This window comes from Bos javanicus, chromosome 23 (assembly GCF_032452875.1).
Source record: "Bos javanicus breed banteng chromosome 23, ARS-OSU_banteng_1.0, whole genome shotgun sequence".
NCBI classification, from domain to species: domain Eukaryota; kingdom Metazoa; phylum Chordata; class Mammalia; order Artiodactyla; family Bovidae; genus Bos; species Bos javanicus.
Window position 1 is genome coordinate 18,781,371 of NC_083890.1, and position 26,001 is coordinate 18,807,371.

The 26,001-nt window shown below is 43.3% G+C and overlaps 1 protein-coding gene across 5 annotated transcripts in view; it reads left to right on the top strand.

The window, feature by feature from the left end:
- The window catches only part of RUNX2 (RUNX family transcription factor 2), a 348,854-nt gene that overhangs the window by 160,917 nt on the left and 161,936 nt on the right, over positions 1-26,001 (top strand). For 3 of the 5 annotated variants that reach the window (XM_061398324.1, XM_061398325.1, XM_061398323.1), the window contains one exon: positions 9,066-9,239. The exons of the other annotated variants lie outside the window; for them this stretch is intronic. In XM_061398324.1, the coding sequence (XP_061254308.1) occupies positions 9,066-9,239 (174 nt within the window). The remainder of the gene's footprint in view (positions 1-9,065; positions 9,240-26,001) is intronic. 5 annotated transcript variants of the gene reach the window in all.

A 26,001-nucleotide genomic window follows, 5' to 3' on the forward strand; every position in this document is an offset into this window, starting at 1 on the left:
GAGCTGCAGATATTACAGGCATGGGCTTGACTGGATGGATGCTGGGGTCAAGGAAAGAGAGTTGGGAAAGACCTCAGCTGGATTTTGAACCTGGGAGACTGGGAAATGGTGATATTAATGGCAACAGGGAAATTTGGTTGGGACTGTTTGCAGTGGCGTGGGCAGAGGGTGGGGAGGTGTGTAAGGGAGAGGTGAAGAGCTTGTCTAAACATTACAAGCGTGACAAGGCTACAGGTCTTCAATTTTTAGACTTTCACAAACCACCAGTGAAATGTAGTCATCTGAATGTAAACAGAGAAGAGTTTCACTTTTCTCAATAGTATTTTCATTTTCACATGTATGTAGGAATGCAGAAATTCAAGGTTTTTAATCGAGAGCCTCAGTAAAGTGTTTGGACCCAAACTTGGCATGGCTTCCCTAAGAACTGCCTGGAGTCTGTCTCATTGTCTCTGTTACGGTGCTTTTGTGGAAAAGCATCTAAACCAAAGTCTCTCAGATAGAGTAAGGCTTATCCTTTGAGGTAAAGTTCCATTTCATCTGGAATTGAACTGTGGCTTTAGAATTAGTTCACCTGATTTGTAGCAGCATGGACGGACCTAGAGATTGTCGTACTGAGTGAAGTAAGTCAGACACAGAAGGAGAAACACCGTATGGCATTCCTTATATGTGGAATCCAAAAAGAAATGATACAAATGAATGTGAAAAACAGAAAGAGACTCACAGATTCAGAGAAGGAACTTATGGTTGTGGAAGGGAGATGGTTAAGAAGTTTGGGATGGTCATATACACACTGCTGTATTTAAAACGGATAACCAACAAGGACCTGCTGTATAGCACCTGGAGCTCTGCTCAGTGTTATATGGCAGCCTGGATGGGAGGGGACTTTGGGAGAGAATGGATACATGTATCTGTATGACTGAGTAGCTTTGCTGTCCACCTGAAACTATCACAACATTGTTAATTGGCCTCAATATAGCATAAAAAGTTAAAAGTTAAAAAAATTAGTAAACTTAGTCAACCTGTCCCCTAACCCCTCTCTGCAAACACTCCATCATGTATCACTTTCAGGGTAGAGAGATTAGGATTGAAGGCATCATTTTTGTCCCCCCTCCTCAGAACTGCTGTGGAATAGCATCCCTATTGCATATAACCTATTAACTCTGAAAAATGGTAATTCTCTCCCCTCTGCAAGTCCTCTCCCAACTTCCTTTTTACTCTCTAAGTCATTGTCTCAAAATTCTTAGATGATTCTATCCTGTGGCTTGAGCCCTGGGATATTGGACCAGATCTCATTCAGTCACTTATCTATTGGCAGCGAAATTAGCTCACATCTCCCCAGACCCCCTCTCCTCCAGGGAAGCCTAATGCATGGCCGGGGAGGCTCACAGATTCTGAAGTGTCACTTTATTGGTCAAGGGGTAGAATAATCTGTTTACAAGGACAGATTAACATATATAAATATATATTGCATCATTGAAAAGGATGTATAGCTGTGAAACGAGAGATGTCAAGTGATTTGAAGGTGGTTTGCCTCTGTTTGGGTTAATATCACATATATGTTCAGCACCGTCTTGATCACAGGACAGTTATTATCAGGGTCAGTTTTTAGACATATTATATGTATTATATATAATATTATATATAATACATACTATATATAATTAATATATATAATTAACATATATAATATAATATAATGTATTATATATAATATATATTATATGTAATATATAATATATAATAACTGTTCAGACAGTTTTTATCATTTGTCCTCCAGCTAGCTTTTCTCCTTTCTCTGCTTATCGAAATCCTCCTCCACTTTTGAGGACATAATGAGCTCATCGGTGAGGGTTTCCCCTTTCCTTTAACACCAGTTGCTCCACTGCTCTTGCAATGGCATTTTGTTATTTTTTTTACCATGAAAAATTAAAAGAAATTATATTTCATAAAACCCCAGATACCCGTCACCTTGTTTTATAATGAATAGCATTTTGCCATATTTGCTTCATTTGTTATTTTACTGAAATACTTTACAGGAAACACCAAACATCAGGACATTTAACCCATAATTATTTGTTCTAAAAGCCAAAGGCGTATTCTTACTTAGTTACCAAAAGCACCTCTTCCTTAATATTTTGAAATGGTCCATACTTACAATTCTTCAATAGATCCCCAAACTGTAGTGTTTCAGTGATTGCCTCACAGTCCTTTGCAGTTATACGTTATTGTTCTGCTTTCTTCCCTACTAGACTATGCTCTGCTTGAGGGCGAGGACATTTTCTTACACGTTTACTTCCCCCTCCTCTTACTATGCCCAGTGAGACTTGCATGGTAGATGATCAGGACACACTGGCTGGACTAACTGACCTGAGTAAGGATGTGCACTGGTTCCTGATTGATGCTTTAGTGCAAATCTGCCTGTTAACATTTATTTATAAATTGTGTCTTCCTGATACCCAGGATGCAAGTAGATAGATATCTAATAAAAGAAGTGAGTGCTTTTATTTGGAAAAAGAATTTATTTGGCTGTGCCAGATCTCAGTTGGGGCACATGTGATTTCCATTTTCACTGCAGCATGCTGGTTTCTCAGTTGTGGCATGTGGGATCTAGTTCCCTGACCAGGGATTGAACCCAGGCCCCCTGAATTGGAAGCACAGAGTTTCAGCCACTGGGCCACCAGGGAAGTCCCAAGCAAGGAGTACTTAAAACCGATTTCAAGTATTTCTGTAAAGAGAGGAGCATCACGCCCCAGTGACCAGCAAAATGAACCCTGCAGTGCCACGTGAGGATGGGTGGGCTGTGATGTGGCACGCCCCTTGTGAAAGGGGCACTCTTTTGTCAGTACACTTGGGCATCCTTCAAGACGGCGCTGTAGCCCAGGCAGCGCCTCATGCTGTGGATACAGTGCAGAGAGTGTGAGGTTCTGACTGGGCTCAATCGACTTTTATAAAAATGGGCAGAATGGGTCACATCAGAATGGCATGTTCGCTTTCATAGTTCACATACCACAGTTTCAGAGTCTTCATGGACCAGTTTCAGATGCATGATTTTTAAAGCAGAAGTTCTACTGGCAACATTACCAACTTTCGCTGGGGGTGAGCCGCGCCCTTGGACTGAAAGAGCCAGGCGGGGAAGAACGGGGCCGTTAGACTATTGGTTGATTACTTATCGTTCCTCATGCATCTCTAGAGACGTGTGAATGCTGTGACCTTTCCATCACGCTTTTTTCTTGCGCTCCTGCGTTTGTTGCAACAAAAGTCACATTCAGCCAAACACACTAAACTTTTTGAAAGAAATTTGTTCTGAAAACTCCTTTTTTTCCCATTTGATATTAATTTTTGACCTTGATTTCCCTTGAGTCAATGATGATGTGCCATTTTAATCTAAAATAAGCTGGTTGGCCATGAGAGGGAAAAGAGCCCTGCTCCAGCAGTCAGAAGACCTGAGTTCTCATCCTGACACTAACTATGCGATTTTGGGCAGGTCATCTCTCCTCTCAGGGACTCAGTCCTCATCCATTAAAGAAGTGCATTGCCCCAAAATTGAGTCTAAATGATTTCTCTTGTCCTTTTCAGCTCTGTGATTGTAAATGACTTGCAGCAATGCTTAAGAATTATAGTGACGAGTGGGCGTAACGGGGAGTGGGGTGGGGGAGAGGAGGGTGAGACAAACTGAGAGAGTAGTATTGACGCATATACACTGCCATGTGTAAAACAGAGAGCTACTGGGAAGCTGCTCTATAGCACAGAGAGCTCAGCTTGATGCTCTGTGATGACCTAGAGGGGTGGGATGTGGGGAATGGGATGGAGATCCAAGAGAGAGGTGATGCACACACACACACTCACACACACACACACACACACACACACACACAGCTGATTCACTTCGTTGTACGGCAGGAACTAACACAACATTGTAAAGCAATTATGTGCCAATAAAAAGAAACAGAATTATAGTAAGAGCAAATGGGACATTTTCAGAAAGCGAGGAAGCTTTCACTTAAATGAATGTTCTTCAGGGAAGTGTCTTAGGAAGCACCAATAAAGGCTGGTCTCTAAAAAAGGAGCCTAGCCCACTGGATTCATGCGATTTCCAAATAAAAAAGGAAGACTTTTTTTTGAGGGCGGTGGGGGGGGAGGAAGATAGTGTTGTAATATAATATCCTGAGACAGAAAAAGTTCTCTAAACCAAGACATTTATCTAAAAGAGGAGACCATTCATTCATTGGATAAACATTTATTGAGCACCTACTATATGATGGGGATTAAACTGGGTTGTGAGAATATAGTTGTAAACAAGCCAGAGCACTTGTCTTCATGAGACTCAGTCTCGAGATGAATCAGTGCTTGAGATGATTACGGATTGTGATGACAGCCATCAAGGGAATTGAACAGGGTGTCCTCTAGCAGGAGGGAGCCTACTCTGGGTCTGGTAGCCAGGCACCCTTCATAGGAGGTGGTGTTCACCTTGAGGTCTAAGAGATGAGAAAGAGTGGGCTGTGTAGAGAATCAAGGGAGAGCATTTCAGATGCATGATTTCTTTAAGCAGAAAATGGAGAGGTCCTGGGATGGGACACTGGAAGGAGACGATGGCAGATGCCCAGAGAGACCTGATGGGGTCCTGAGCCAGGGCTGTGCTGGTGGAAATGAGAGAACTGAATAGATTCAAGGTAGACTCTCAAGATGGGAATGGCGACTCGATGATGGACTGAATGCGGGGAGTGAGGGGTAAGGGGAAGTCCAGGAAGGTGTCAAGGTTTTTGGCTTAAGGGACGGAGTGGCTGGTGCCATTTACTGAGATGGGGGCTCTTAGGGAGGAACAGGATTTCTTGGAGAAAATAATCAAGATTCTTGTCTTAAATACACTGCATTTAAGATACCTTTGAAATGCTTCAGGGGAGAGTCAAGTAGACAGAGGGATGCACAAACCTGCATCTTTGGATAGAGTCCAAGGTTCACCCCAGCAATGGGGGAAGGCATTGGAGTAAGTTGGTGGTCTTGAGCTCATGGGGCTGTGGGATCATCCTGGGCTGTGGCTTTCTACATCGGCTGCACGATGGACTACGTGATGAGCTTTTAAAGAATAACTTCCCCAGGCTCCTCTTCCAGAGCCCTGCATGTAATTGAGCTGATATGGACATCCATATTTTTCAAAGCTTCCTGTTGCTGCTATTGCTGTTCAGTCTCTCAGTTGTATGTGACTCTTTGTGACCCCATGGACTATAGCCTGCCAGGCTCCCCTGTCCATTGAATTTTCCAGGCAAGAATATTGGACTGGGTTGCCATTTCCTTCTCAAGGGGATCTTCCTGACCCAGGGATCAGATCCAAGTCTCCTATGTTGCAGGCAGATTCTTTACCACTGAGCCACTACCAGCAGCAATAGCAACAGATACCAGACAGCAGTTATCCATTCTTCATAGCTTCCTCCTGCTTGGAAGATCCACTCTTTGGTCCTTTATCTTTTTAAAAATAATTTTTATTATTTTTTGGCCATACCATGTGGCATGTGGGATCTTCGTTCTCCAACCAGGAATCCAGCTCACACCCGCTGCAGTGTAAGTGCAGAGTCTTAACCACTGGACCACCAGGGAAGCCTTCCTTTGGCCCTTCAGATGACATTTGGGTCTCTCAGTACCATGGCAGAGTATCTGTCCTTGATTTAAGTCAGTGTACCCTTTTTCCTCTGAGTCCTCGATTTCTGAAGGGATGTCTTGGGTGCTGAGGATTTAAGTACCTCTTCTTTCAGCCTGTCATTCAAGTGTCACCCTGATGTGGTTTGGTGGTAACAGGTACTTGTCATGGTTGAAAGATGAAGCACCATTTGGCTTCTGCTCTTCATTCTCCTGCAAGGATTCTGTTGTGGTCGTGGTGGTGGCTGTGAGGGGGCAGACATTCTAGAAGGAAAAATGCAGGGTTTTCTGTACAGATGCAACTACAGATAGACGTTCCCCAAATTACTATAGGGTGTCTGCAGATACTTGGTCGCTCCTCTTTGAGGATCATTTCCAACAGGTCATTGAGGCTTTTCAGTTAGCACCTGCTCTTAAACTTCTCACACACGCTTGTGCTCCTCAAAGTCCTTGATTCTTGCTTACGACCCCCTATCACTGCCCTGAAGCGCCAGAGGAAATAAATGTGTCCTCACACACCTGTGTACTGAGTTCATGTCTTATACAGTCTCCATGCGTGGCATGCATGCTCAGTCGTGTCTGACTCTCTGCAACCCTGTGGATTGTAACTCTCCAGGCTCCTCTGTCTATGGAATTCTCCAGGCAAGAACACTGGAGCAAGTTGCCATTTCCTTCTCCAGAGGATCTTCCTGACCCAGGGATTGATCCCTTGTCTTTGGCCTTTCCTGCATTGGCAGGCAGGTTCTTTACCATCTGAGCCACTGGGAAAGCCCCCACATATGGTCTCCATGAAAACCTAATGAAAGGTCTGTAGAAAGCAGAGGCAGAGCTCATTAACTTTTCTTGTGACTGTGGCCCCCATAAAGCCCCACTATATAGAGGAACCATGTGAGATCATGGAGCCCTCCCTTCAACCCTCAGGGAATCTGCTATTCCCAAAATATCCTATTAAAAAAATAACTTCCAGAGACAATTCCATAAGCTTTCTTGTTAATGTTTACAGCTGTATCGACACCACACCAATACTTTTTTTTGGATATGTGTATGAACAACAGAATCCATGGATCTAAGTGTGATGAGTACTATGTAATTCTCGAATCATGAACCTTGTAAGACACAGCAAAGTGTACTGATGGAAGTTTATTTAGGGTAATGGGTGAGCTATTAACTTTGTAAATGAATCCGTGCTTCTGCTTGTCTTGAAAACCAGCCTGACGCCTTGCAGGGCTTAGTCCTCAGGTCCTTTATACGGGCAATCTGAATTTTTTTCAGTCCTTTGTAGCAGCTGAGAGAGGAAGGGAGATGCTGGGATCCAACATGGATGGTGCCATGCAATGTATAGAAAACTTGGTCTGCTAGGACCTGAACTGCATCCTGATCCAGCAGGAGGTGGTCAATAGCTGAGATCCACGGGCTAGTTGTTTTATCTCTGTAGGCCTCGGTCACTTCAACTGTGAGCACTTTTCTTTCTGGGGCCTGGGAGTGATTTTGGATAGTCTTTGAAGGTCCTTTGGCTCACACGGTAAAGAATCCACCTGCAATGCAGGAGACCCAGGTTCGATCTCTAGACTGGAAAGATTCCCTGGAGAAGGAAATGGCAACCTACTCCAGTATTCTTGCCTGGGAAATCCCATGGACAGAGGATTTCTGGCAGGCTACCGTCCGTGGGGTCACAAAGACTCGGACATGACTGAGCGACTGACACACACGAAGGTCCTTTAGATTTCTACTATCTATTTGTAATCTGGATAAAATGTCATAAATGGTGGGGAAAACAGCCATCAGTAAACAATGAGCTTTCCTAGTTTGTCCTCATCATTTTTCTCCCAGTCTCGGCCCCTCAGTTGTAGCTCGCCCCAGACTTAACACTGGCAGGACGTAGGGTGGTGGGTGCATTTCAGTTAATGGGCCTTAGTTGGAACATGTTTGGCTGTGGAGGCAGCTACACTCCTATTACCAGGCCTTGGCTTCCTGTCTGTTTTCTTTGGGCTGGGTAGGCAATGAAAAAGGAGACAGGAAAATACATTTGGGGGCAAATAAAATAAGGAATTTGTCTTAGGAGGACAGCTTATAGTTGGGAAATTCTAATGCTGGGCTTAACCCTGTCCTGATATATCTCTCTTGTCCTATACTAAGTGGGTGAGGAGGTGTTCTTGCTACTTGTAGAATCGACCTTCCCATTCTCAATGGCTCCTTCAAGGTTTATTTTATTATGGATAGTACTCCTAATGCCCTTAATTGTTTCCTGCAAATTCTTATTCTAGTCATCATCTTAAATGGCTCTTCTTTGAATTAGCTTCAGTTACTTAACATTTTACTAAACTATTGGGGCAACATACTAGGGCTTCGCTGGTGCAGAATATGAAATGTATTTCTGTTTAGCCAGTAGACATAATGGTACTTGTTCACCACAGTCCCACTCTACGGATTTATACTAAACTAATATTGCACCAAGACTCAGATGTTTTCCTGTTAATACCTGCACCAAGGCAATACTATACTCTTTGCTAAGAATGATTGGATGATTTTTTAAAAGTCTTAGTATCTTGGTTGTATTTCAGTTTGCATAGTTCTTTAATATCTAGAATTCCCTTGGATTTTATACTGGAATAAACTAGAAGAGAGGCAAAGCAAAGTTTTTTTTGTTGTTGTTTTTTCAAAATAATGGATTCTCACATTCCCATGGTAACCCAAAGGCTATTTTTCAATTTCTCTTACAGAACCACAGTACTCGATTTAAAATAAAAAACCATTCTCTCTGATTAAACATAGTTTATTATACGCTTTCAGGCTTTGGCATATCACAAAATAGCCACATTCCTCTTGAGAATTTGAGTTTCCCTGCCTGTTTTTGTTTCCCTCTTAAAGGGGTTCTCAGTTTGAGTTTTCATTTTTCAGAAGGGAGTCACCATAAGGTACAGTTGTAACATAAAAAAGGCAAAGTCACTTATGGTCATCACGGAAATGTCCCTTTGACAAATGTGTTTGTCTCTGTCTCTGCCCCAAGTGCGGCCCAGTATGTGTTCCATGCATAGACTCAACTTTCTGGGATGTTTCCTCCTTCTTGAAATGAGCAAACACAGTCCCGGACACGGTCACCCTTCCCAGCCTCACCAAGAGGCCAGAGGGGGCGCCCAGAGAGTCCCTCTGGGCTCTGGTGTCCAGACCTCACCACTGACACTTAGCCCCGAGTCACCCCTCTGGACCCCTCAGCTCTCCATTCAGAACCAAGCCAGGGACACTAACCACGGAATGAGTTTACAAAGCCCTTTGAAATGGAAGACATTATACAGATGCTTCATTATAAAGATCAGTATTGCAAATTCCTTGGCTTACCCCTCCCTCCCCTCAGTATGTATGTTCACGTATCTATTTAGCATGGTCAATTGTTCAGCTAATTAATATGCTTTTATTTTATGATTTGCTATTTCCAGGGCACAGACAGAAGCTTGATGACTCTAAACCTAGTTTGTTCTCTGATCGCCTCAGTGATTTAGGGCGCATTCCTCATCCCAGTATGAGAGTAGGTGTCCCGCCTCAGAACCCACGGCCCTCCCTGAACTCTGCACCAAGTCCTTTTAATCCACAAGGACAGAGTCAGATTACAGGTAAGACAGACTCCTAGGTCTCACTTGCGCAGACTCTGGCAGGCTGGGGGTGAGGGGCTTCCAGATGAGACGCGTTCACTTCACAACTCCTGGAGCTGGGAAATGGCTTACGATGAAAGAGATCGACACTTGAAGATACTGACCTTCTTCTTCTTTTTTTTTTTTCTTTTTCATAAAAAGCAAATACCAATATTCACTAACTTGGGGATAAAGCTTGGGGGAAGTCTCTACGGATGCTGTTCTCCATAGTGATGTCAGTCTGAGCAGAGGTGGGATGGTTATACCATGCTCTCTGGGAGAATGTGTGTTGTAAGTTTCTCTATATTGTGTCCAGGTGGTGTGGGGGATAACATCACACCCTCACTATTAGAAAATTAGTGTTACCGGCTCAAATTTGGGCTTAAGTTTCTTACATGTATAACTATTTCATTAAGTGTGCTTGAAAACTGCCCAGGGCTAACAGGAAGTCTTGATTGGTGGTTACAAGCCAAGACCAAGGAGCGGCTCCTTGGGCAGACAGAATCCCACCCCCACCCCCGCCCATTCCCGTTGAGCTCCTGGTCTTCATGTGACATTTCTCTTCATGCATTCCAGTGTGCTTCTTGCTTTACTTTTCTTCTTAAAAATGAACATCAGCATCACATTACAGACTAATCATTCACATTTGGTGCATTAAGACTCCCAACTCTTTTTCTTTTTTTGATCCTATCTGGCTTGGGCAGATCTTACTGTAGGACTAGTCTGATTGCTTTTATGTCATGGTGATGATAAAGTGTGCTAATCATTGTACATCTTTAATTTGCTATCACAGTATTGAGAGCAGCAAGGAACTCATAGATCATCTAGTTACTATTGTTGGCAGAGGGACCAGATGAGAGGGAAAATGATTCAGAACAAAAAGTATGATAAACTCGGATCATTTCAAAGGGTTAATTTCTGTCTGTAGCAGTTAGGTTTTGAGTGTCCTTAATGGTTTGTAAGCATAATTGTTTATAAACAAAATGACCTGCCTCTGCTTCTCTCCTGCTTATATTAGATATATATCTTCTTGGATATTTACTTATGTTTCCGTGGGTCTGTATTAGTCTGAAAATTTGGGTATGCCTGAGTATATATGTTTAATATAATATAGAACTATAAAAATAAAATATCTAAGCACTGAAGAGAAACAGATACCTGTATTAGGGAAGATCCTTAGAACTCTGTGAAGAAGAGTCATGTGTTAGATTTAAATAAATCTCCAAATGTTGAAATGTAGGAGTCAGGTTAGTGTATTCACTAGACATGGGTCCTTGATAAAAATGCCAGCGTGAAATTCACACTAACTTGTGAATTTGAAGCTTGTGGCTATAGGTGCTGATGCATTTAAAGTAGTGGACTTTTTAATTTTTTATTGATTTAAATTTTTATTGATGTATAGTTGATTTATAGTATTAGTTTCAGATGTATAATATAGTGATTTAAAAATTTTATAGATTATACTCTGTTTATAGTTATTATAAAATATTGGCTGCACTGTGCGGTACAATATATCTTCATAGCTTATTTTTTATTTGCAGTAGTTTGTTTAAGTGGTGGATTTTATATTAGTGATTAAGGGTCATAATAGCTGTCCTTTTGTCTTTCTAGGAACCTTTAGATTCCGTGTGTGTGTGTGTAGAACCATATGTACACATATATAAATGTGTTAATATGTGATTTGGAAGGACTATGATGGCTAATACGATACATATAAGAAAAATAGATGTTCTATGAGTTGGCAATCCCTGGGTTCTTTAAATGTGTGATTTTTGTATTCTGATCCTTGGTAGTGGTTTAGTTGCTAAGTCATGTCTGACTCTCGTGACCCCATTGACTGTAGCCCACCAGGCTCTTTTGTCCATGGGATTTTCCAAACAAGAATACTGTGTTGGGTTTTCATCTCCTTCTCTAGGGGATTTTCCCAACCCTGGGATCGAACCTGTGTCTCCTGCATTGCAGGTAGACTCTTTACCACTAAGCCATCAGGGAAGCCCAATTTGATCCTTAACTGTTTACTAATGATATTTTGCTAATGACTGATGCTTTTAAAATGGCCTTCGGAGCTTGTGTGTTGTTAGAGTCTTTTAAGAAGAATCTATTTTCTTAATAGTGATCATGGTTGTATAATCACTATGAGTTCTCCCACTTGTCAGCATAAAAGGCAAATTGAACTCCCAGAAGAGCGACATGAAATTAGGAATTATAGATTGAGGAAGTCCTAAGCCTTCAGTGTTTCATGTTAGTGTCTCTTGCGGTTCCTGGGGCTCAGGGTCCTACCGTGCAGTGGGCCGGCTTCTTTGCAGCGCTGGTCTGGCCTGTCCCTGTCCAGGTCTTAAATGGCTGTCGTTCTGCCTGAGGGCCCAGGGCCTCCCCATGGTTTCCTGAGGAAGTTGCTTCCTCTGCACCTCTTTTTTTGTTTGTTTTTTAAAATCTTTCAGACATAGGTTGCCTGTCTCTGGGTGCTAGGAAACACCTAGTCTGTCAAAAATATCCACTTCTTTTGATTCAGAATGTGGTGATAATGGTGGTGATAACCGTGTCAGGAGATATTGCTCATGATAAGCACTATTTTTTATTTATTTGTTTATTTCTGCCACGCCATGCAGCTTGTGGGATCTTAGTTCCCTGACCAGGGATTGAACCCAGGCCCTTGGCAGTGAAAGCGCTGAGTCCTAACCACTGGACCACCAGGGAATTCCCCATAAGCACTGTTTTTAAGCTCAAAATGCTCTCTGGATGGGTAAACTGCATCTAGAAGGAATAAAAAGCTGACTCAGCCCCTGGTGGACTGGGAAATCCATCTAACCTTTGAGGTGGGCATTCTGCCATGCTGTTCTTCATTCCTCCAAAAAGTAGTTATTGAGTGCTTTCTGTTTGCAAGACAGGGATGTAAGGGAACAAGATAGTCTAGTTTCTCTTCACCAGGGGCTTGTGTTTTGGTGACATATAGTCAGCAATTGGGTCAAGCATTCATGCAAGATAATTTCAGATAATAGTAAAAGCTTTGGGAAAATGAAAGGAGGATGAGAGAGAGACCAGGGCAGAAGCTAATTTTGATTGGAAAGTGGGGAAAAGGCTCTTTGGAGAGCTTTGAGGACGGAATTTCTGGCCAAGGGGAACTCAGGCCAAATCTCTCAGGGAGCTGCAAGTGTGGTGCGTTCAGGGGACAGGAAGGTCCCGGCAGGTGGATGGAGTGAACGAGGGGAGTGGGCAGTGGCTGGATAATGGAGAGTCTTCCAGGCTCTGTTCAGGAAAGTGGGTTCTGTTCTGAGCACAGAAGGGCATTATTGAAAGATGTGAAGCAGGCAAATGACATTATCTAATTCACATTAAAAACAATTTGTTGGCGTATAATTGCTTTACAAAATGTTGCGTTAGTTTCTATTGTACAGCACAGTGAATCAGCTATATGTATACATGTATCTCTTTTTTGGATTCCCTTCCCATTTGGGTCACCACAGAACACTGAGCAGAGTTCCCAGTAGGTTCTCATTAGTCATCTGTTTTATTCACCTGTGTTTCAGAGCTCACTTTGGCTGCTGTGAGAAGCACGGGCCCTAAGGGAGCAGAGGCAGGAGCAGGGTCATCATTCAGGAAACAGCAGCAGGAGCCTGGGAGGGAATTAAGACTGGTTGCACTTCTCCTCTTTCTTCAGAACTCAGATCAAACGCTGGCACCTCTGTCAGGCCTCTTCCACCCTACCCAAGTCAAGTCCAATGCTCCAGACCACTGTTGGACATGGTGACGATTCTTTGTGTACATGTCCATCTCCTCCATCAGACTTTGAATTTCCCAAGTGCAGGGCTATGTTTTACTGATCTCTGTGTCCCCACTGTCTTTGGTGGTGCCCACTGCTTGGCGACTTTAGGTTTGGTGAAGAATGAATGAGCAGGTGTTTGACTTCTTCAGGAAGGGTGACCTGTTACTATTCTGGCCCAGATCTTTTTTCTAGTACCTATTTGAGTGGCTTGCTATTAGCTGCTGTGTACTGACAGTACTGCCGTGACTACTGTATATGGGGTAGCAGGCATTTCTCACAACGGGTCTATGAGCTAGGTGGTGATGTGAAAACTGAGGGTCTGAGAGGCTAAATAACTTGCTCAGAGTCCCATTTACACTCTAGTGAGTCGTTAATACAGGAATTAGGGCAAGATCCACATGGCTGGATGGTCCTACGAACTCAACCTCCAGCATCTTTGGGAGGCTGAAGTGAACTTCTCTCCTGTCCCTGTTTCCTCCCATTTCAGGCTTTTATTTGTGCAGCTGTTTACCATTTACAGACTAGTTTTACACAAAGTTCTTACTGAAGCCTTAAAGCAGTTGTGAAAAGTAGGATTTTTTGCAGGTAGAGGAAAAGGACTCTTCAAGAAATGTGTTTCTCTAGGCTTTTGGAGCTAGTTTAGTTGACTTTGAGTTCCAGACTCTTAGTGGGCAACCAGCATCATGGCCATTGAGTTGGGCAGGCTGCTGACAATCTGACACATGTCCTAAGGGACCAACGTCTTTTTCTTTCCCCCTAGGATATTTTTTAGGACCCTCAGGGACAAAACATTCATAAAAATGATGCATTATGAGTATCTGAATTATGCTTTTAAAAGACAGCATAATTGTTTTTGATAGTTAATGGACAGTTATATATGAACCTATACTCAAGGTAACCTTTTTAGGGGTATCTGGAAAAAAACGACGTGGCAGACATCATGTAGAATGATGTGGTCTTATTGATGGTTACCTTGACTGAAGTGAAGTCATTTCTGCCCAACTTCAGTCTGATTCTGTGTTCCCCTCCTTGGCAAACACGCTCCTTTAAGCATTAAGAGGATCCAAGAAATAGAGACAGATGAAGAGAACGAACATACGGATACCAAGGCGGAAAGATGGGGATGGGATGGATTGGGAGATTGGGATTGACATATATACACTACAGGTCCTAAGTATAAAATAGATGACTCATGAGAACCTACTGTAGAGCAAGGGAGATCTACTCAGTGCTCTGTGGTAACCTAGAGGGGAAGGGAATCCACAAAAAGAGGGGATATGTGTATACGTAGCGCTGATCCACTGTGTCGTACAGCAGAAACTAACACAACATTGTAAAGCAACTATCCTCCAATAAAAGTAGAAGTAAAATAAATTTTATTAATTAAAAAAATGAAGGAGAATCCCCGCCAGCTGGGTTTTGCCTGTGTTGATATTTGGCTGTCTTAGCCCTCAGCCTGCTGGGCTTGCACTGGAACATTTATTAGCGGGCCTTTTAGACACTGGGGAGCACAGTGTCCTAGTCGAGTGCTCAGTGGCCCCGCGATTCTTTGGTGTGAGAGGAGGTGGAGGTGAAGTGGGTGGGGCTGTGGCTCTGAGTGTGAGGAGGGTGAGCCCACGGTGGGCACAGTGACCGTAGCCGAGCAGGAAGCGTGACTGCGGGTGAGAACTGTAGGATGTGGGGAGTGGGAGTCCTCTGAGGTCTCGCTCCTGCTTTTCGACCGCTGTGGTCCTGCTCACCTAGAGGCTTCTTTTGTCTTAAGGAACTGAAATCACCACACTCAACACAGGTGGTTGGAAGTACCATGCTTTCACTTGGGTGGTGCTGAGCTTTCATTTCTGAGGTTACTGTGGAGTCTTGTCCTGCCTCCTTCCTTGGAGATCTTGTGGGCAGAATAGCCAGGAAAATTTGCTGTGACCATGCACACGTGTGAGCAGGAAAGCTCTTTAGAGGAGGTTGCCCATTACAATCATCATGAAGAAACAGCATAAGTCCTGTGAGTGAACACGAGTATTAGGAAAAGTGGAGTTCAGGTCCAGCTTGTGCTGGCTTTGAAGGATAAGGCTCAGTATGACCCTGTGAGGGGCTGGCCATCAGTGTGCCATGTTGTCCCCACAGCTGTTGACATCATCCATAGATGAGCTGCTTAAAAGTCCCTGGATTTCTGTTGGTTGAAATTCCCTTTTTAAATGAAGATGCTCTGGCTTTATTATGCTTTTACAAAAAGATGAGAGGGGTAATGTTCCAAGAAAAATCAAGTTTTTGCGTTCCAGAATCTTGTCATTGTAATTTCCTCCTGTCTGGAATACATGATGCTCAGTTACTACCTAGTTGTGATAAGGAGAACCCATCTCTGATAAGACCTCACTCTCTCCTTCCCTAAGACTGTTCCGTCTCTAGCCTGACTTCAGGACTGTGCCCAGAGGAAGTCTGGGTTTCTTTCTCTCCTTTGTTCCCAAAGCACCATCTTTCTCTTTTTAGCTTGAGCTTTACATATATGTCCATATGTGTACATACATGTATTGGTGTTACTCGTTGCCTAGGGACCCTTCTTTCCCCTTTTTGCCTTTTGCAATGGATTCTGGGCAGAATGATCAGAACAGGAGTCTAATAATGACATATTCAACTTCCTGGACTAACCCAGGAGAGGGGCAAGTCATGTATGCAGTTATAGGACGCTCTGATGGTATATTTTGATGTTGAATTGTGGATGGGTACCCAGGGCTTCAGAGTCAGAGTATACTGTACTATGTAATATTAATAGCAACAACATATTACAGATGTTATCAGTTTGAAAAGTATTTTCATTCCATTCTTTTTTATTTTAATATATGCAGAAGTATTCCAGGAATAAAATTGTATGGCATTATTCCCAGGGAAGACCATCAGATTCTTTCCAGGGCTTTGTTTATTTTGATAAGGACTTGCTTTTTTAGCTGTTTGAAAACAGTTGGCTGTAATAGTCTTTAAATGACAGATTTCACTGCAGACTCAGTATTGTGAACCCTCTTTCACACATAAGAAAACTGAGGCATCACGAGGTTCTGGAACTCTCAGGGCTGAAATTATAAGTCAGTGTCCTGGGAGGGTGAAGTCTGACAAGGTGGTTTTAGGTGGGGAGGATGTAGGGAAAAGGTTAGGAGAACAGTGCACCTTTGGGGCTGTCAGCAAGGTGAGTGGGCGGGGAAAGGAAAATGGCTTTGAGCATGGCTGAGGACGCAAGTAAGGACAGAGATGCGAGGAAGAGCCAGTCAGCAAAGTTATGATTGTCTCCTGCAGGGGTTGCATTTTGTGAATAGAAGTGGGCTCTGCCGTGGTGGATGGTCGGTGGGAATGGCAATTTCTCATGAAACTCCGTAGGACTTGGTGCAAGTCAGGGAAACAAGAAAGATGTGGGACCTCTTACCAATGTCTGGGAAGGTTCTGGAGGTTGGTAGGTTAGAGGAAAGACAGAAGAATTTCTGAAGGGGATTTGGGTCATCTTGTGGCCTTGGAGAATGAGCAGCGGCCCAGGGGAGAGGTTAGGAGGAAGGATGGGGAGAAAACCAAGCTTCAGTTCAGGTGGGAAGTAGACGTCCCAGGGAGAGGCTGAGAGTAGATGGGAGCTGTTGGCTGTCCCTTAACCATTCCTCCTGTGACAGATGGAGGTCCTACAGCTTGCTCTGTCTCCTCCAGGGTTCTGGGCTGACTCCACCTTGAAAAAGCACAACTCTCTAGCACTGTCTTATCTGGGGGTAGGGGTTCACGTGTGCTCTGTTAATACATCCCAGGACCGTGTTGGCTCTTCGTCACCCCATCACACTGTGGTTTGCAGGCCGTGGAGAAGGCTTGCTGCGTTCGAGGCAGCTCCCTCGGGCCTGTCTGGGAGTTGACCGACTGCAGTACCGCACGTTTGTTCTCTGCGGGTTTCACTGTGTCACTTTCACCTCCTCTTTCCGTCTCGAAGAGTTACGTTATAGCTCTGATTCTTCATCCACTATGTTGACTCTTCCTCCCAATTTCATCTCATCGTGAAGCTTAGGAAAGTTGCTTTTCACCCTTCAAGACTTTGCTAAAGATGCTGAATATAACTAGGATTGTCAAGCCCTCGAATATACTACTGTGTTCCTCTTTCAAGGCTGACCGTGACCCATGTCAATGATCACTTTCTGGTGGGCCTTTTAAGTACCTGTACATCCCATTAGAGGTAAGGTATGTATCTTGCTGAGGTCAAGATGCACAGCAGACAGAGGACCTTTCCCTTAACCTATTGCTCAAGTAATCCTGGGAAACAAGTTTTTAGTGAACCCATCCCGCTTTCTGATACTCACTTTGGGGATCAAGTGTGAAGCGCTGATTGTACACAGGCTGTCAAAAGTGACTCCAGTGTTTTTAGTGGGCTGCAAGCAATGATTCCAAAATGCTAGTTGCAATTTAGATTTTACCAATAGCAATGCCATCTCCAGAAAAGGTCGATGGGGTGAAATAATGTAAAAGTACAATTATGTAGTAAACTTTAAAGGCATTATCTTCAAATAATTTAATAACTGTCATATGGACAAGGAATCCCAGGTAGTGAACCTAAGATTAGGAGTGAACAGAGTTCCAGGAAAACATGCTTTCCTTAATATAAAGAACTTTGCAGACCCTGCTCTGTCACATAAAGCCCTTTATCTGCCAGTCTCCATACATTCTTGCAATACTGTGGGGCATAATTCATCTTGGAGCAGACACTTGAATTCATTTAAAGCAGTAGGTTGCTCTCTCTTATCTCCTCACCTGTCTTGGGCCTTCATTTCCTCTTAAGCATGTTTGTTCTGCTCGTTCTGTTTGGAGATTGTTCTTCTTGATAGGGAAGATTAAATCAAGTAGTGTTGGGTAATTTTCCTTTCTAACTGTCATCAGTAAAAATCAAGCCCATTGTTCTCCAACTCTGGCATCTGTTAGCATCTCCTGTGGAACTTGTTACAGGTACAGAGGCCCAGGCTTTACCCCTGAACCAGAAGGTATGAGGTGGAGCCTGCCCAGATCACAGCTGCAGGCCCCAGGCCCTTGACCTGGGGCTCCCCTCGCCCACCCAGAGCCAACCTGCTCCAGCCCAGGCCTCTCAGGCGTTCATCCCTCTGGTTGGGCCACGTGCAGAGGCAGCTGTGTGCCTCTGGCTGCTTCCTGGTTCCCGGGGTGCAGCTCCTGAACTCCACCCTGGCCTCCATTTCAGCTGCTGTTTTCCCTACACGCCCTTCCCAGTCCTGGGCTGGACTTCTGCCCTGTTTCTATTGTGATGTTGTGAGAGGGAGATTTAAAAAGGTACGTATCTGTTGATGTCACCTTGTACTTAAAAACACCCCCATGACCTTCCACCGCTCTTAGTATAAAGACCAACCAACACCTCTTGCGTGGTCCGACAGGTTCTGCATAGCCTGGGTCCTTCCTGCCTGTTTTCCACCCTCTTCTCAAACTGTTTTGAACCTTTTGTCAGTCATCCAACCACACTGGCTTTCTCACCTCTTCAAAAAAGAAACTGTACTACCTCTGTCTCCGGAACTGGGTATATGCTGTTTGCTTAGCCTGCAGCCCTTTTAACCCCACCTGAGTATCCCCTGGACTTCTGCTTGCCCTTCAGTTCTTGGCTTAATCATTGCATCATTAGAGAAGCCTTTCCTGGCTCCCAGGCATGGCTGGAGTCCCTCATGGCACATTCTTACAATGCCAAGAACATCTCCTTTTTAGCACTTTATCACAGTTATATGATTAGTTGATTAATGTCAGTTTCTCCCACCAGATTGTAAACTCTGTTGAGGGCGTGCAGACTCTTTATTCACCATTCATGTCTCTAGAACCTAGCAGAGTACCAGAGTAGGTGCTCAATAAACATTTTCTGAATGAATGAATGAGTGAGTGATGGGAGACAGTTCTTAGAACCACAGATAATAGCATCATCTATCCGGCAAAAGGATTCACCATGCCTGGGGACCTTCTCTGACACCCCAACTGCTATAAGCTCACCCCCCCTGGATGTTAATAGCCCGAATTGAACTTGAATTTACTGCATTCACTTCAATATTGTGATTTGAACTAAGGTCCCGTCCCCTGGCCAATACCACATCCCTGTCATTTCTCAGATTCTGGTCCTACCTGTTTGTGACTAGTTCCCTTTCCTCTATTGCCTTTACTCTGAGGCCCTAGATATGCTGAGGCTGAGACCAGGTTAGCTGTGACATGTGGTATGCCCTCTCATTTCTTCTATTAGGTTTTTCTTTGAAGTAAGGAAATTCCCTCATTTTCTGTAGGACAGTGATGAGTTCCTTCCAGCCCCAGATTGGTGATTCTGAAAAGACACCTCTTTTTACCTTGTCTTAGCTTCCTTCTGGTTTTTCTTTTAATATTTTGTTAGAGGTGGTGATGTCTTAGACTGTATCATTTCTCATTCTCTCTTCCACTATCGTCTCTTAAGATTCGTGGAGATTCATGGAGCCCCTCTCCTTGCATTGTTTGTATTAACTCCTAGTGGCTGGTGTACCCTGTGAGGCATCTGGTTTTATCCAAACAGATTGCTGCTTTTTTGGTCAAATTTCAGTCTTTTTTTTTTTTTAATTGGTGTGTAGTGGTTTTACAGTGTTGTGTTAGTGTCTACCTCACAGCAAAGTGAATCAGCTATACGTATATCTCCTCTTTTCCGGATAGCCTTCCCGTTTAGGTCACCATCAGAGCATTGAGTGGAGTTTCAAATTTCAGTCTTAAGCTCTGTGAATCGGTTGGGTTGGTTTTCTGCCAAGTGATTCTGGCCACCTTGGTCAGTTGGAGAGAACCCCAACTGGGGACAAGGAGGGAGGTCAGAATCCTGCTTTTGAGGTCTTCTTTGCTGACATGGGTCACAAGCTGCGCTATGAGAAGCACCCTGAGTGTCAGCTCCCCTCTCCCAGCCGCCCCGGATCAGCCCAGCAGGGCTTCAGTAATTTCTGGTGAGCTATCATCTCCAGCAAGGACTGAGTGTAGTAGGGTACCCAATTTTTCAAGTGGTTAGAATCATAGCATTTTATCTTCGGAAAACATCTTAAAGACCATCCATTCTCGTGTTACACCTGACCACAGCGACAGTCAGAGAGGGGGAATCATTGGTGTTTGATTGCACAGTTAGCGCCAGAGCCCCCCCATCCAGGGTTCCTTTTGCACCCCAAGAAGCCTGTTTTTGGACCATGTTTCTTCTTGGTCAAGAGAACCGGAAGTGAGTGGGAAAGCACATTCTAAATGTCCACTTAGTTATTGGCAGGGTTATTAGAGAAGACAGGGAACTTAACATTTAGCATTTAGTATAAATGTTAGGAAGTGTGAATGAATGAATGTGAATGATGCATCTATTTGTATTATGAATGATAGTAATACGACAGAAACAGTCTAGGATAGGAAATTGTAAATCTGCCTCCCTCCATTGAGATTATTGACTTTGGTTGCAACGGAGAGGCAAAATCTTCATGAGAACTGTCTATGCAATTCATGTTAAATACCCCAGTTTTCTGAAGAAATATTTGGGGTTTTTCCAGCCTAATTTGAGTGCCGTTGAGGGGGAAGTGGGTAGAGGAGAAGGGGTGGGAACATGATGCTCTTCTAGTGATGCCCCCTAGTATAGCAGGTGCTCCCTGGGGGCGCATGGCTTGGGCAGAAACCACTGGCCACTGTCCTGCCACATCACCCAGCAGCCCGCTGGCAGCACAGACAGGAAGGAGCCACTTGTGTGCTGGTTTGGGCTTGGCCCCATTGGCTGGTTTCCTCCCATCTCTGCGTGAAGTTGAACACCGTATCCAAGGTGTGCCCTGTTGCGAGCAGTTCTCCGGAAGCAGTCCCCGTTTCACACCTGAAAGGTGCGAAAGGTGTCTAACCAGAGTGTTTACCAAAGGGGACCTGTTCACAGCAACTCCTGAGTTTCCATATGTACCTTTCCCTGTTCTTTTTTTCTTTTTCTTTTTCTAAATTTGTTTTATTTTTTGGCTCAGTGGCATGCAGGATCTTAGTTCCTCAACCGGAGATGGAATTCGCATCCTTGCAGTGGAAGCACAGAGCTGCAATCACTAGATCCCCAGGGAATTTCCTCCCTGGGCTTTTCTAAAGCTCCCTGCCCACTCTCCTCTCCCCATTTATCTTATTCATTAAGGAAAGACTTCTACCTGTTCTCCTAGAGTCACTTGTTTTTCCTCTGGTGCTTTTTTAATTGACCTACAATGCCTTTTTTTTTTTTTTTCTAACCATCTGCCTCCCCCTTCCTCTTATTATGACCCTAAGTGTTCAGAGTTCAAGTCTGTAGACATGAAATGTAGTTTCTCAGTCATTTGAAAAGTCTGAGTACTCTTAGAGCCCATGACTCTTTACAAATCATTTCAGGAAATGCATGACGCTGCTTCATTTTCCCCACACCCATTATTAAATTTCAGAAACTATGGTCTAACTCAAAGGAGAGATCTTGCTTTTCTCACACCCACGGTTTAAATAAATGCCAGTCTCCATTTCTGCCTGATACAGAGACCACATGAGATGCATGAGCCACTTCTGCCCCAGGTAGCATCAATTTCTGAGCATCTCCTGGGGATGTTTTCTTAGGTACTTTTATGTTCTGAGGTCTGTAGGATGTAAGGCAGATATGCCCAGTCTCCAGGTAGCCTAAGCCAAAGGAGCACCACTCTAGAAGGAGATCTTATAAGATCCACAATGATATCAGGGCACCATGGTTCATGTCTATCTTTAGAGCTTTTAAAGAAACACAGGTGCATGCTTTGACAGTTTTTGAATTAACTTGTCGTTTTATATGTTAGTCTTACTCTCCCCACCTGCTTGTGTAAGCTTTTGCACAGCAAGAAATGTCTTTAGGTTTTTTTTTTTTTTTTTATCTATTCCTTAGACCATCTCACTGCTGTGTAGGTTACAGAAGCTGTTCATGACAAGAAAAATGGATAGTTTGCTGACTCACCAGAACACCATGTAAAAACTTCTCTCCCCACCCCATCCAGAAAGCCCTTTTAAGGGTGGCAGTTATGACCATTGGTACTTTGGAGGTGAGAAAGGGACAGCTAAATAAGAACCTTGCGCTCAACTTGAGTTGAGAGAGAAAATGCAAAGTGTTGGGAGAGAAAGTGCAAAGTGTATGCAGGTCCCTGGATTTTGGTGTCTTTTTATTTATTAACTTGTTTTATTTTTTATATCTTCACTCTGTATTTAATTACTTTCGGCTGTGCTTTGAGGCATGTGGGGAGTTGGGAGAGAAAGTGCAAAGTGTTGGGAGAGAAAGTACAAAGTGTTGGGAGAGAAAGTGCAAAGTGTATGCAGGTCCCTGGATTTTGGTGTCTTTTTATTTATTTACTTCTTTTATTTTTTATATCTTCACTCTGTATTTAATTACTTTTGGCTGTGCTTTGAGGCATGTGGGGTCTTAGTTCCCCAACCAGGGATCGAACCTGTGCTCCCTCCAATGGAAGCAGAGTCTTAACCACTGGACCACTGGGGAAGTCCTGTCTTTTTTTTTTTTTTTTAATTAAAAAATTTTATACAATTTTTAAAGGTTACTTTCTGTTTACAGTTATTACAGAATATTGGCTGTATTCCCCCTTTGCTACAAAACATCCTTGAGCCTGTCTTATACCCAATAGTTTGTGCCTTTCTGGTGTCTATTTTTAAAGTTCATCCAACAGATGTTGCTTCAGCTAGAAGCTGAAGGGATTCCTTTTGTCAAGTGACGTGACTGGCTCCTTTTTATTTACCTGGCACTCTTTGTAGCTAGACTTGGTCTGCTGACACAGAGGAGACCATGATTTCTTCTGAAAGCATGCAGCTGTAGATCTGAGGTGTCCAGTCAGCATGACCTCAGAAGCCAGGTGTTAGTTGCAAGTGTGTGTCCCCAGTTAGACTGGGGGCTCTTCTCTCCTCAGTCATCCCCAGCGCCTCCAGGAGCTCAGCCCTAGGTTTTCTCTGCCATTTAGTCGTTGTGATTAGTTACATCCTGCTGTGAGCATGGCTGCCCATTGTATAAGGAAGACCTGACTTTCTCTCTCCCCCCACACACCTTTTAGGTGATAGGAGAGAAACTTGGGGAAAAATAGGGGCGGAGACCTATTAAAATGTTCATGTGTGATTTCATATTTCAGGTTTCTCAAGCACGAAAGAGTATGTGCCCATAAAAAAACCAGCACCCAAGGTCTTGTTTTGCAGTGATCATATCCATTTAAAAACATCTGTCAGTGTTTTGAATGTCCAGAATATAGTAATAAAAATAATATTGAGGCTGTTTCTGTAGATTGCCATAGAGAAGTACTCAATTACTATTCTTAAAGCACCCTAAAACTAAAGTGTAGCAGCAGTTTTGGCTATGAAATAGAGTTCAGTTATTTTCTGAAAACTCATGGGTGTTCATAGGTAATTTCAGATCACCCAGGATGTGCTACCAAGACAGTGATTGGTACCTTGAGCCTCTGAGGCCCCCAAATCAAGGATATTCTTATTTGTGTTGGATTGGAAGGACAAGGTGCTTCCTTCCATGTGTCTGTAGACTTGACAAGAGTTTTAGTGTAACTCTGGATGGAGCAGAGGGAAGGAATGCATTATACTAGCCCTGTGGGGCCCAAGGTAGATGAAGATCGTTTCTTGTTAATGGTTAATTTGTAGGTTTGTCTTAGACCTAGGTCCTGCACTCACTATTCCCTATTAGTAATCTTAGGATTGATGCCTAAAAACATCTGTCACCTGCTCTGAGTCATCCAAGTTCAGAGTCAATCTCAGAAGTCTCAGGTTTCTTCAGGAAGTTGAGTTCAGAAATCACTGGTGAGATCGGGTTAAGGTGACTTTTCTCTATTGTCAGCCTTAATAACTGTCCACAACAAAGCAAATGTGCTGTAATCATATGTTTATAAGATTACATTTTCTTAGTGGTTGGGCATTTAGGAAGTCAAGATCTTTTATAGCCATTTTTTCCCCCACTAACAGTTTGAAAATGTTGACGCATACAGTATTAGAAAAGACACTGAAGTGATTAGGATTTCTTGGTCTGGGAGAAGCTAGGATGAGGAAGGAACGTGACTCAGGTTAAATGATTGTAAAGGCTATCGAAGCGACCAGACATAGTCTCAGGTGTAGTCTCCAAACAGCAGACTTCAGAACTGCAGGAAGCTTTCTTAAAATGGCCTTTTGCTAGAATAAGAGGTTTAGCGCTGGAAACATAAATACAGAACGAAGGCTCAGTAAAGGAGATGCTTTAATAGTGGTGAACGTTTACTGGGTTCTTTCCATATGCTAAGCTCTTTCCTACATGACCTCATTTAATCTTTAAAACAACTTTAGGAGGGAGGTCTTCTTATTTATCCCCATTATTAGGAACCTTGAAGTCAGATAGGTTATAAAATTTGTCCAAGATCCCACAGGCCAGAAATGAGGGAGCTGGGGTTGATGAGGCCTCATTCACAGGGTGTTAGAGAAAGACTGGGGTGTTTGGAGACCAATCCTTTTAAGATTGCAGTTCCTTTTCAAAATTCCGTAGACTAGATCTAGTAAGCCCCATATGGCGGTTCTTGTGTTTTGTTTTTCTTTAGTAACTCTCCCTGTTGTTGTTTGGTTGCCAAGCCCTGTCCTATTCTCCTTAAGTAGGTCTTTATCATAGAATCTTAGGATGGTGACCTTGAAAGAGAGATTGGCCAGCCTGCAGCCTGTTCTTTGAGAGACAGAAAGCAAAGAGAGAGCTTCTCGCTTGTTTAGGGATAGTGAGAAGTTCTTTTTGCTAACACTGGGAATCTTCAGAAAGGCCTCTACTTAAAGGATAGTGATCCTTTGCTAGTTCAAGTGTGTATGCCAGCAGTCAGGAAGTTTATGTCAAAGCTAAAACCTCATCTGATACAAGTTCTTTTATAGCCTAAGGGGGAGTTAGAGAAAGACTAATTACTACTTCCTTATAAAATCCCATTATTCACTCCAGCCACCCCGGGAGGTTCCTGCAGTAGTTGTTTCTTGAGCACCTACTATGTGCCAGCCATTATATTGAATTGTGATGAGTCTGCTCTGGAACATCTTTAAGACTAACCGTAGACAACCCAGCCACACTGGATAGTTTAGAGTCAGATTTTTTTTTGTTTTTTAAGATTTTTTGATGTGGACCATTTTTATAGTCTTTATTGAATTTGTTACAGTATTTCTTCTGTTTTATGTTCTGGTTTTTTTTTTGCCTCTAGAGTCCGATTTTTAGTTTTTTTGAATAATGCTTAGCCATTCGCTCTGTTATTTAATCCTTATGATACTCTCTGAGACTGTATTATCATACCCATTTTACAGATGAGGAAATTAAAATTCAGCCACATTAAGAAACACACCCCAAGTCACACAGCAGGGCCTTGGCCATGTGATGTGAGCTCCCACATCACAGGAGAATAATGATCATTTTCATATAGTACTTTAGAGTTATCAAAAGGCTTTTCTTGTGTTATTTCATGTAGTTCTGTAAACAAAGATGATAGTAGTTACAATTATACTCATTTTACAGATAGCAATGACCATTTTATTTACTGTATTCTTTGTATGTGCCAAGGGTGGCAGACAACCCTAGACAAGGCCTAGTCCATGTAAATGCTCACAGAGCCCTGATAAGCATCCTGGTTCCCATTTTCCAGGTGAGCCACTGAGGCCCTCAGAATGCTCAACAAAGTGGGGAGCTGTGATTCAAGCCCCAAATTGGCTGTCCACCTGGCACAATGAACTCTTGGCTATGTTTGCTTCACCATGCTATGCTGCCTCATTTTCTAGACGAGGAAACTGAGGTTCAGAGAGTTTGCTAGTACAGCCAAGGTATCCAGCTCACACATGGCAGAGCTGGGACCCCAGCTCAGATCCTCTCATCAGAAAGGCCCCTTGTTTCCCCTTGTACTGAGCTGCCTCTCAGCTTGAGGAGAAATGCAAAGCTGTATCTTCCATTCAAGCTAAGTCCCCTGATTCCTTTGTGACATGTCTAAATGTCAGTGATTTTAGTCATTCTTTAGA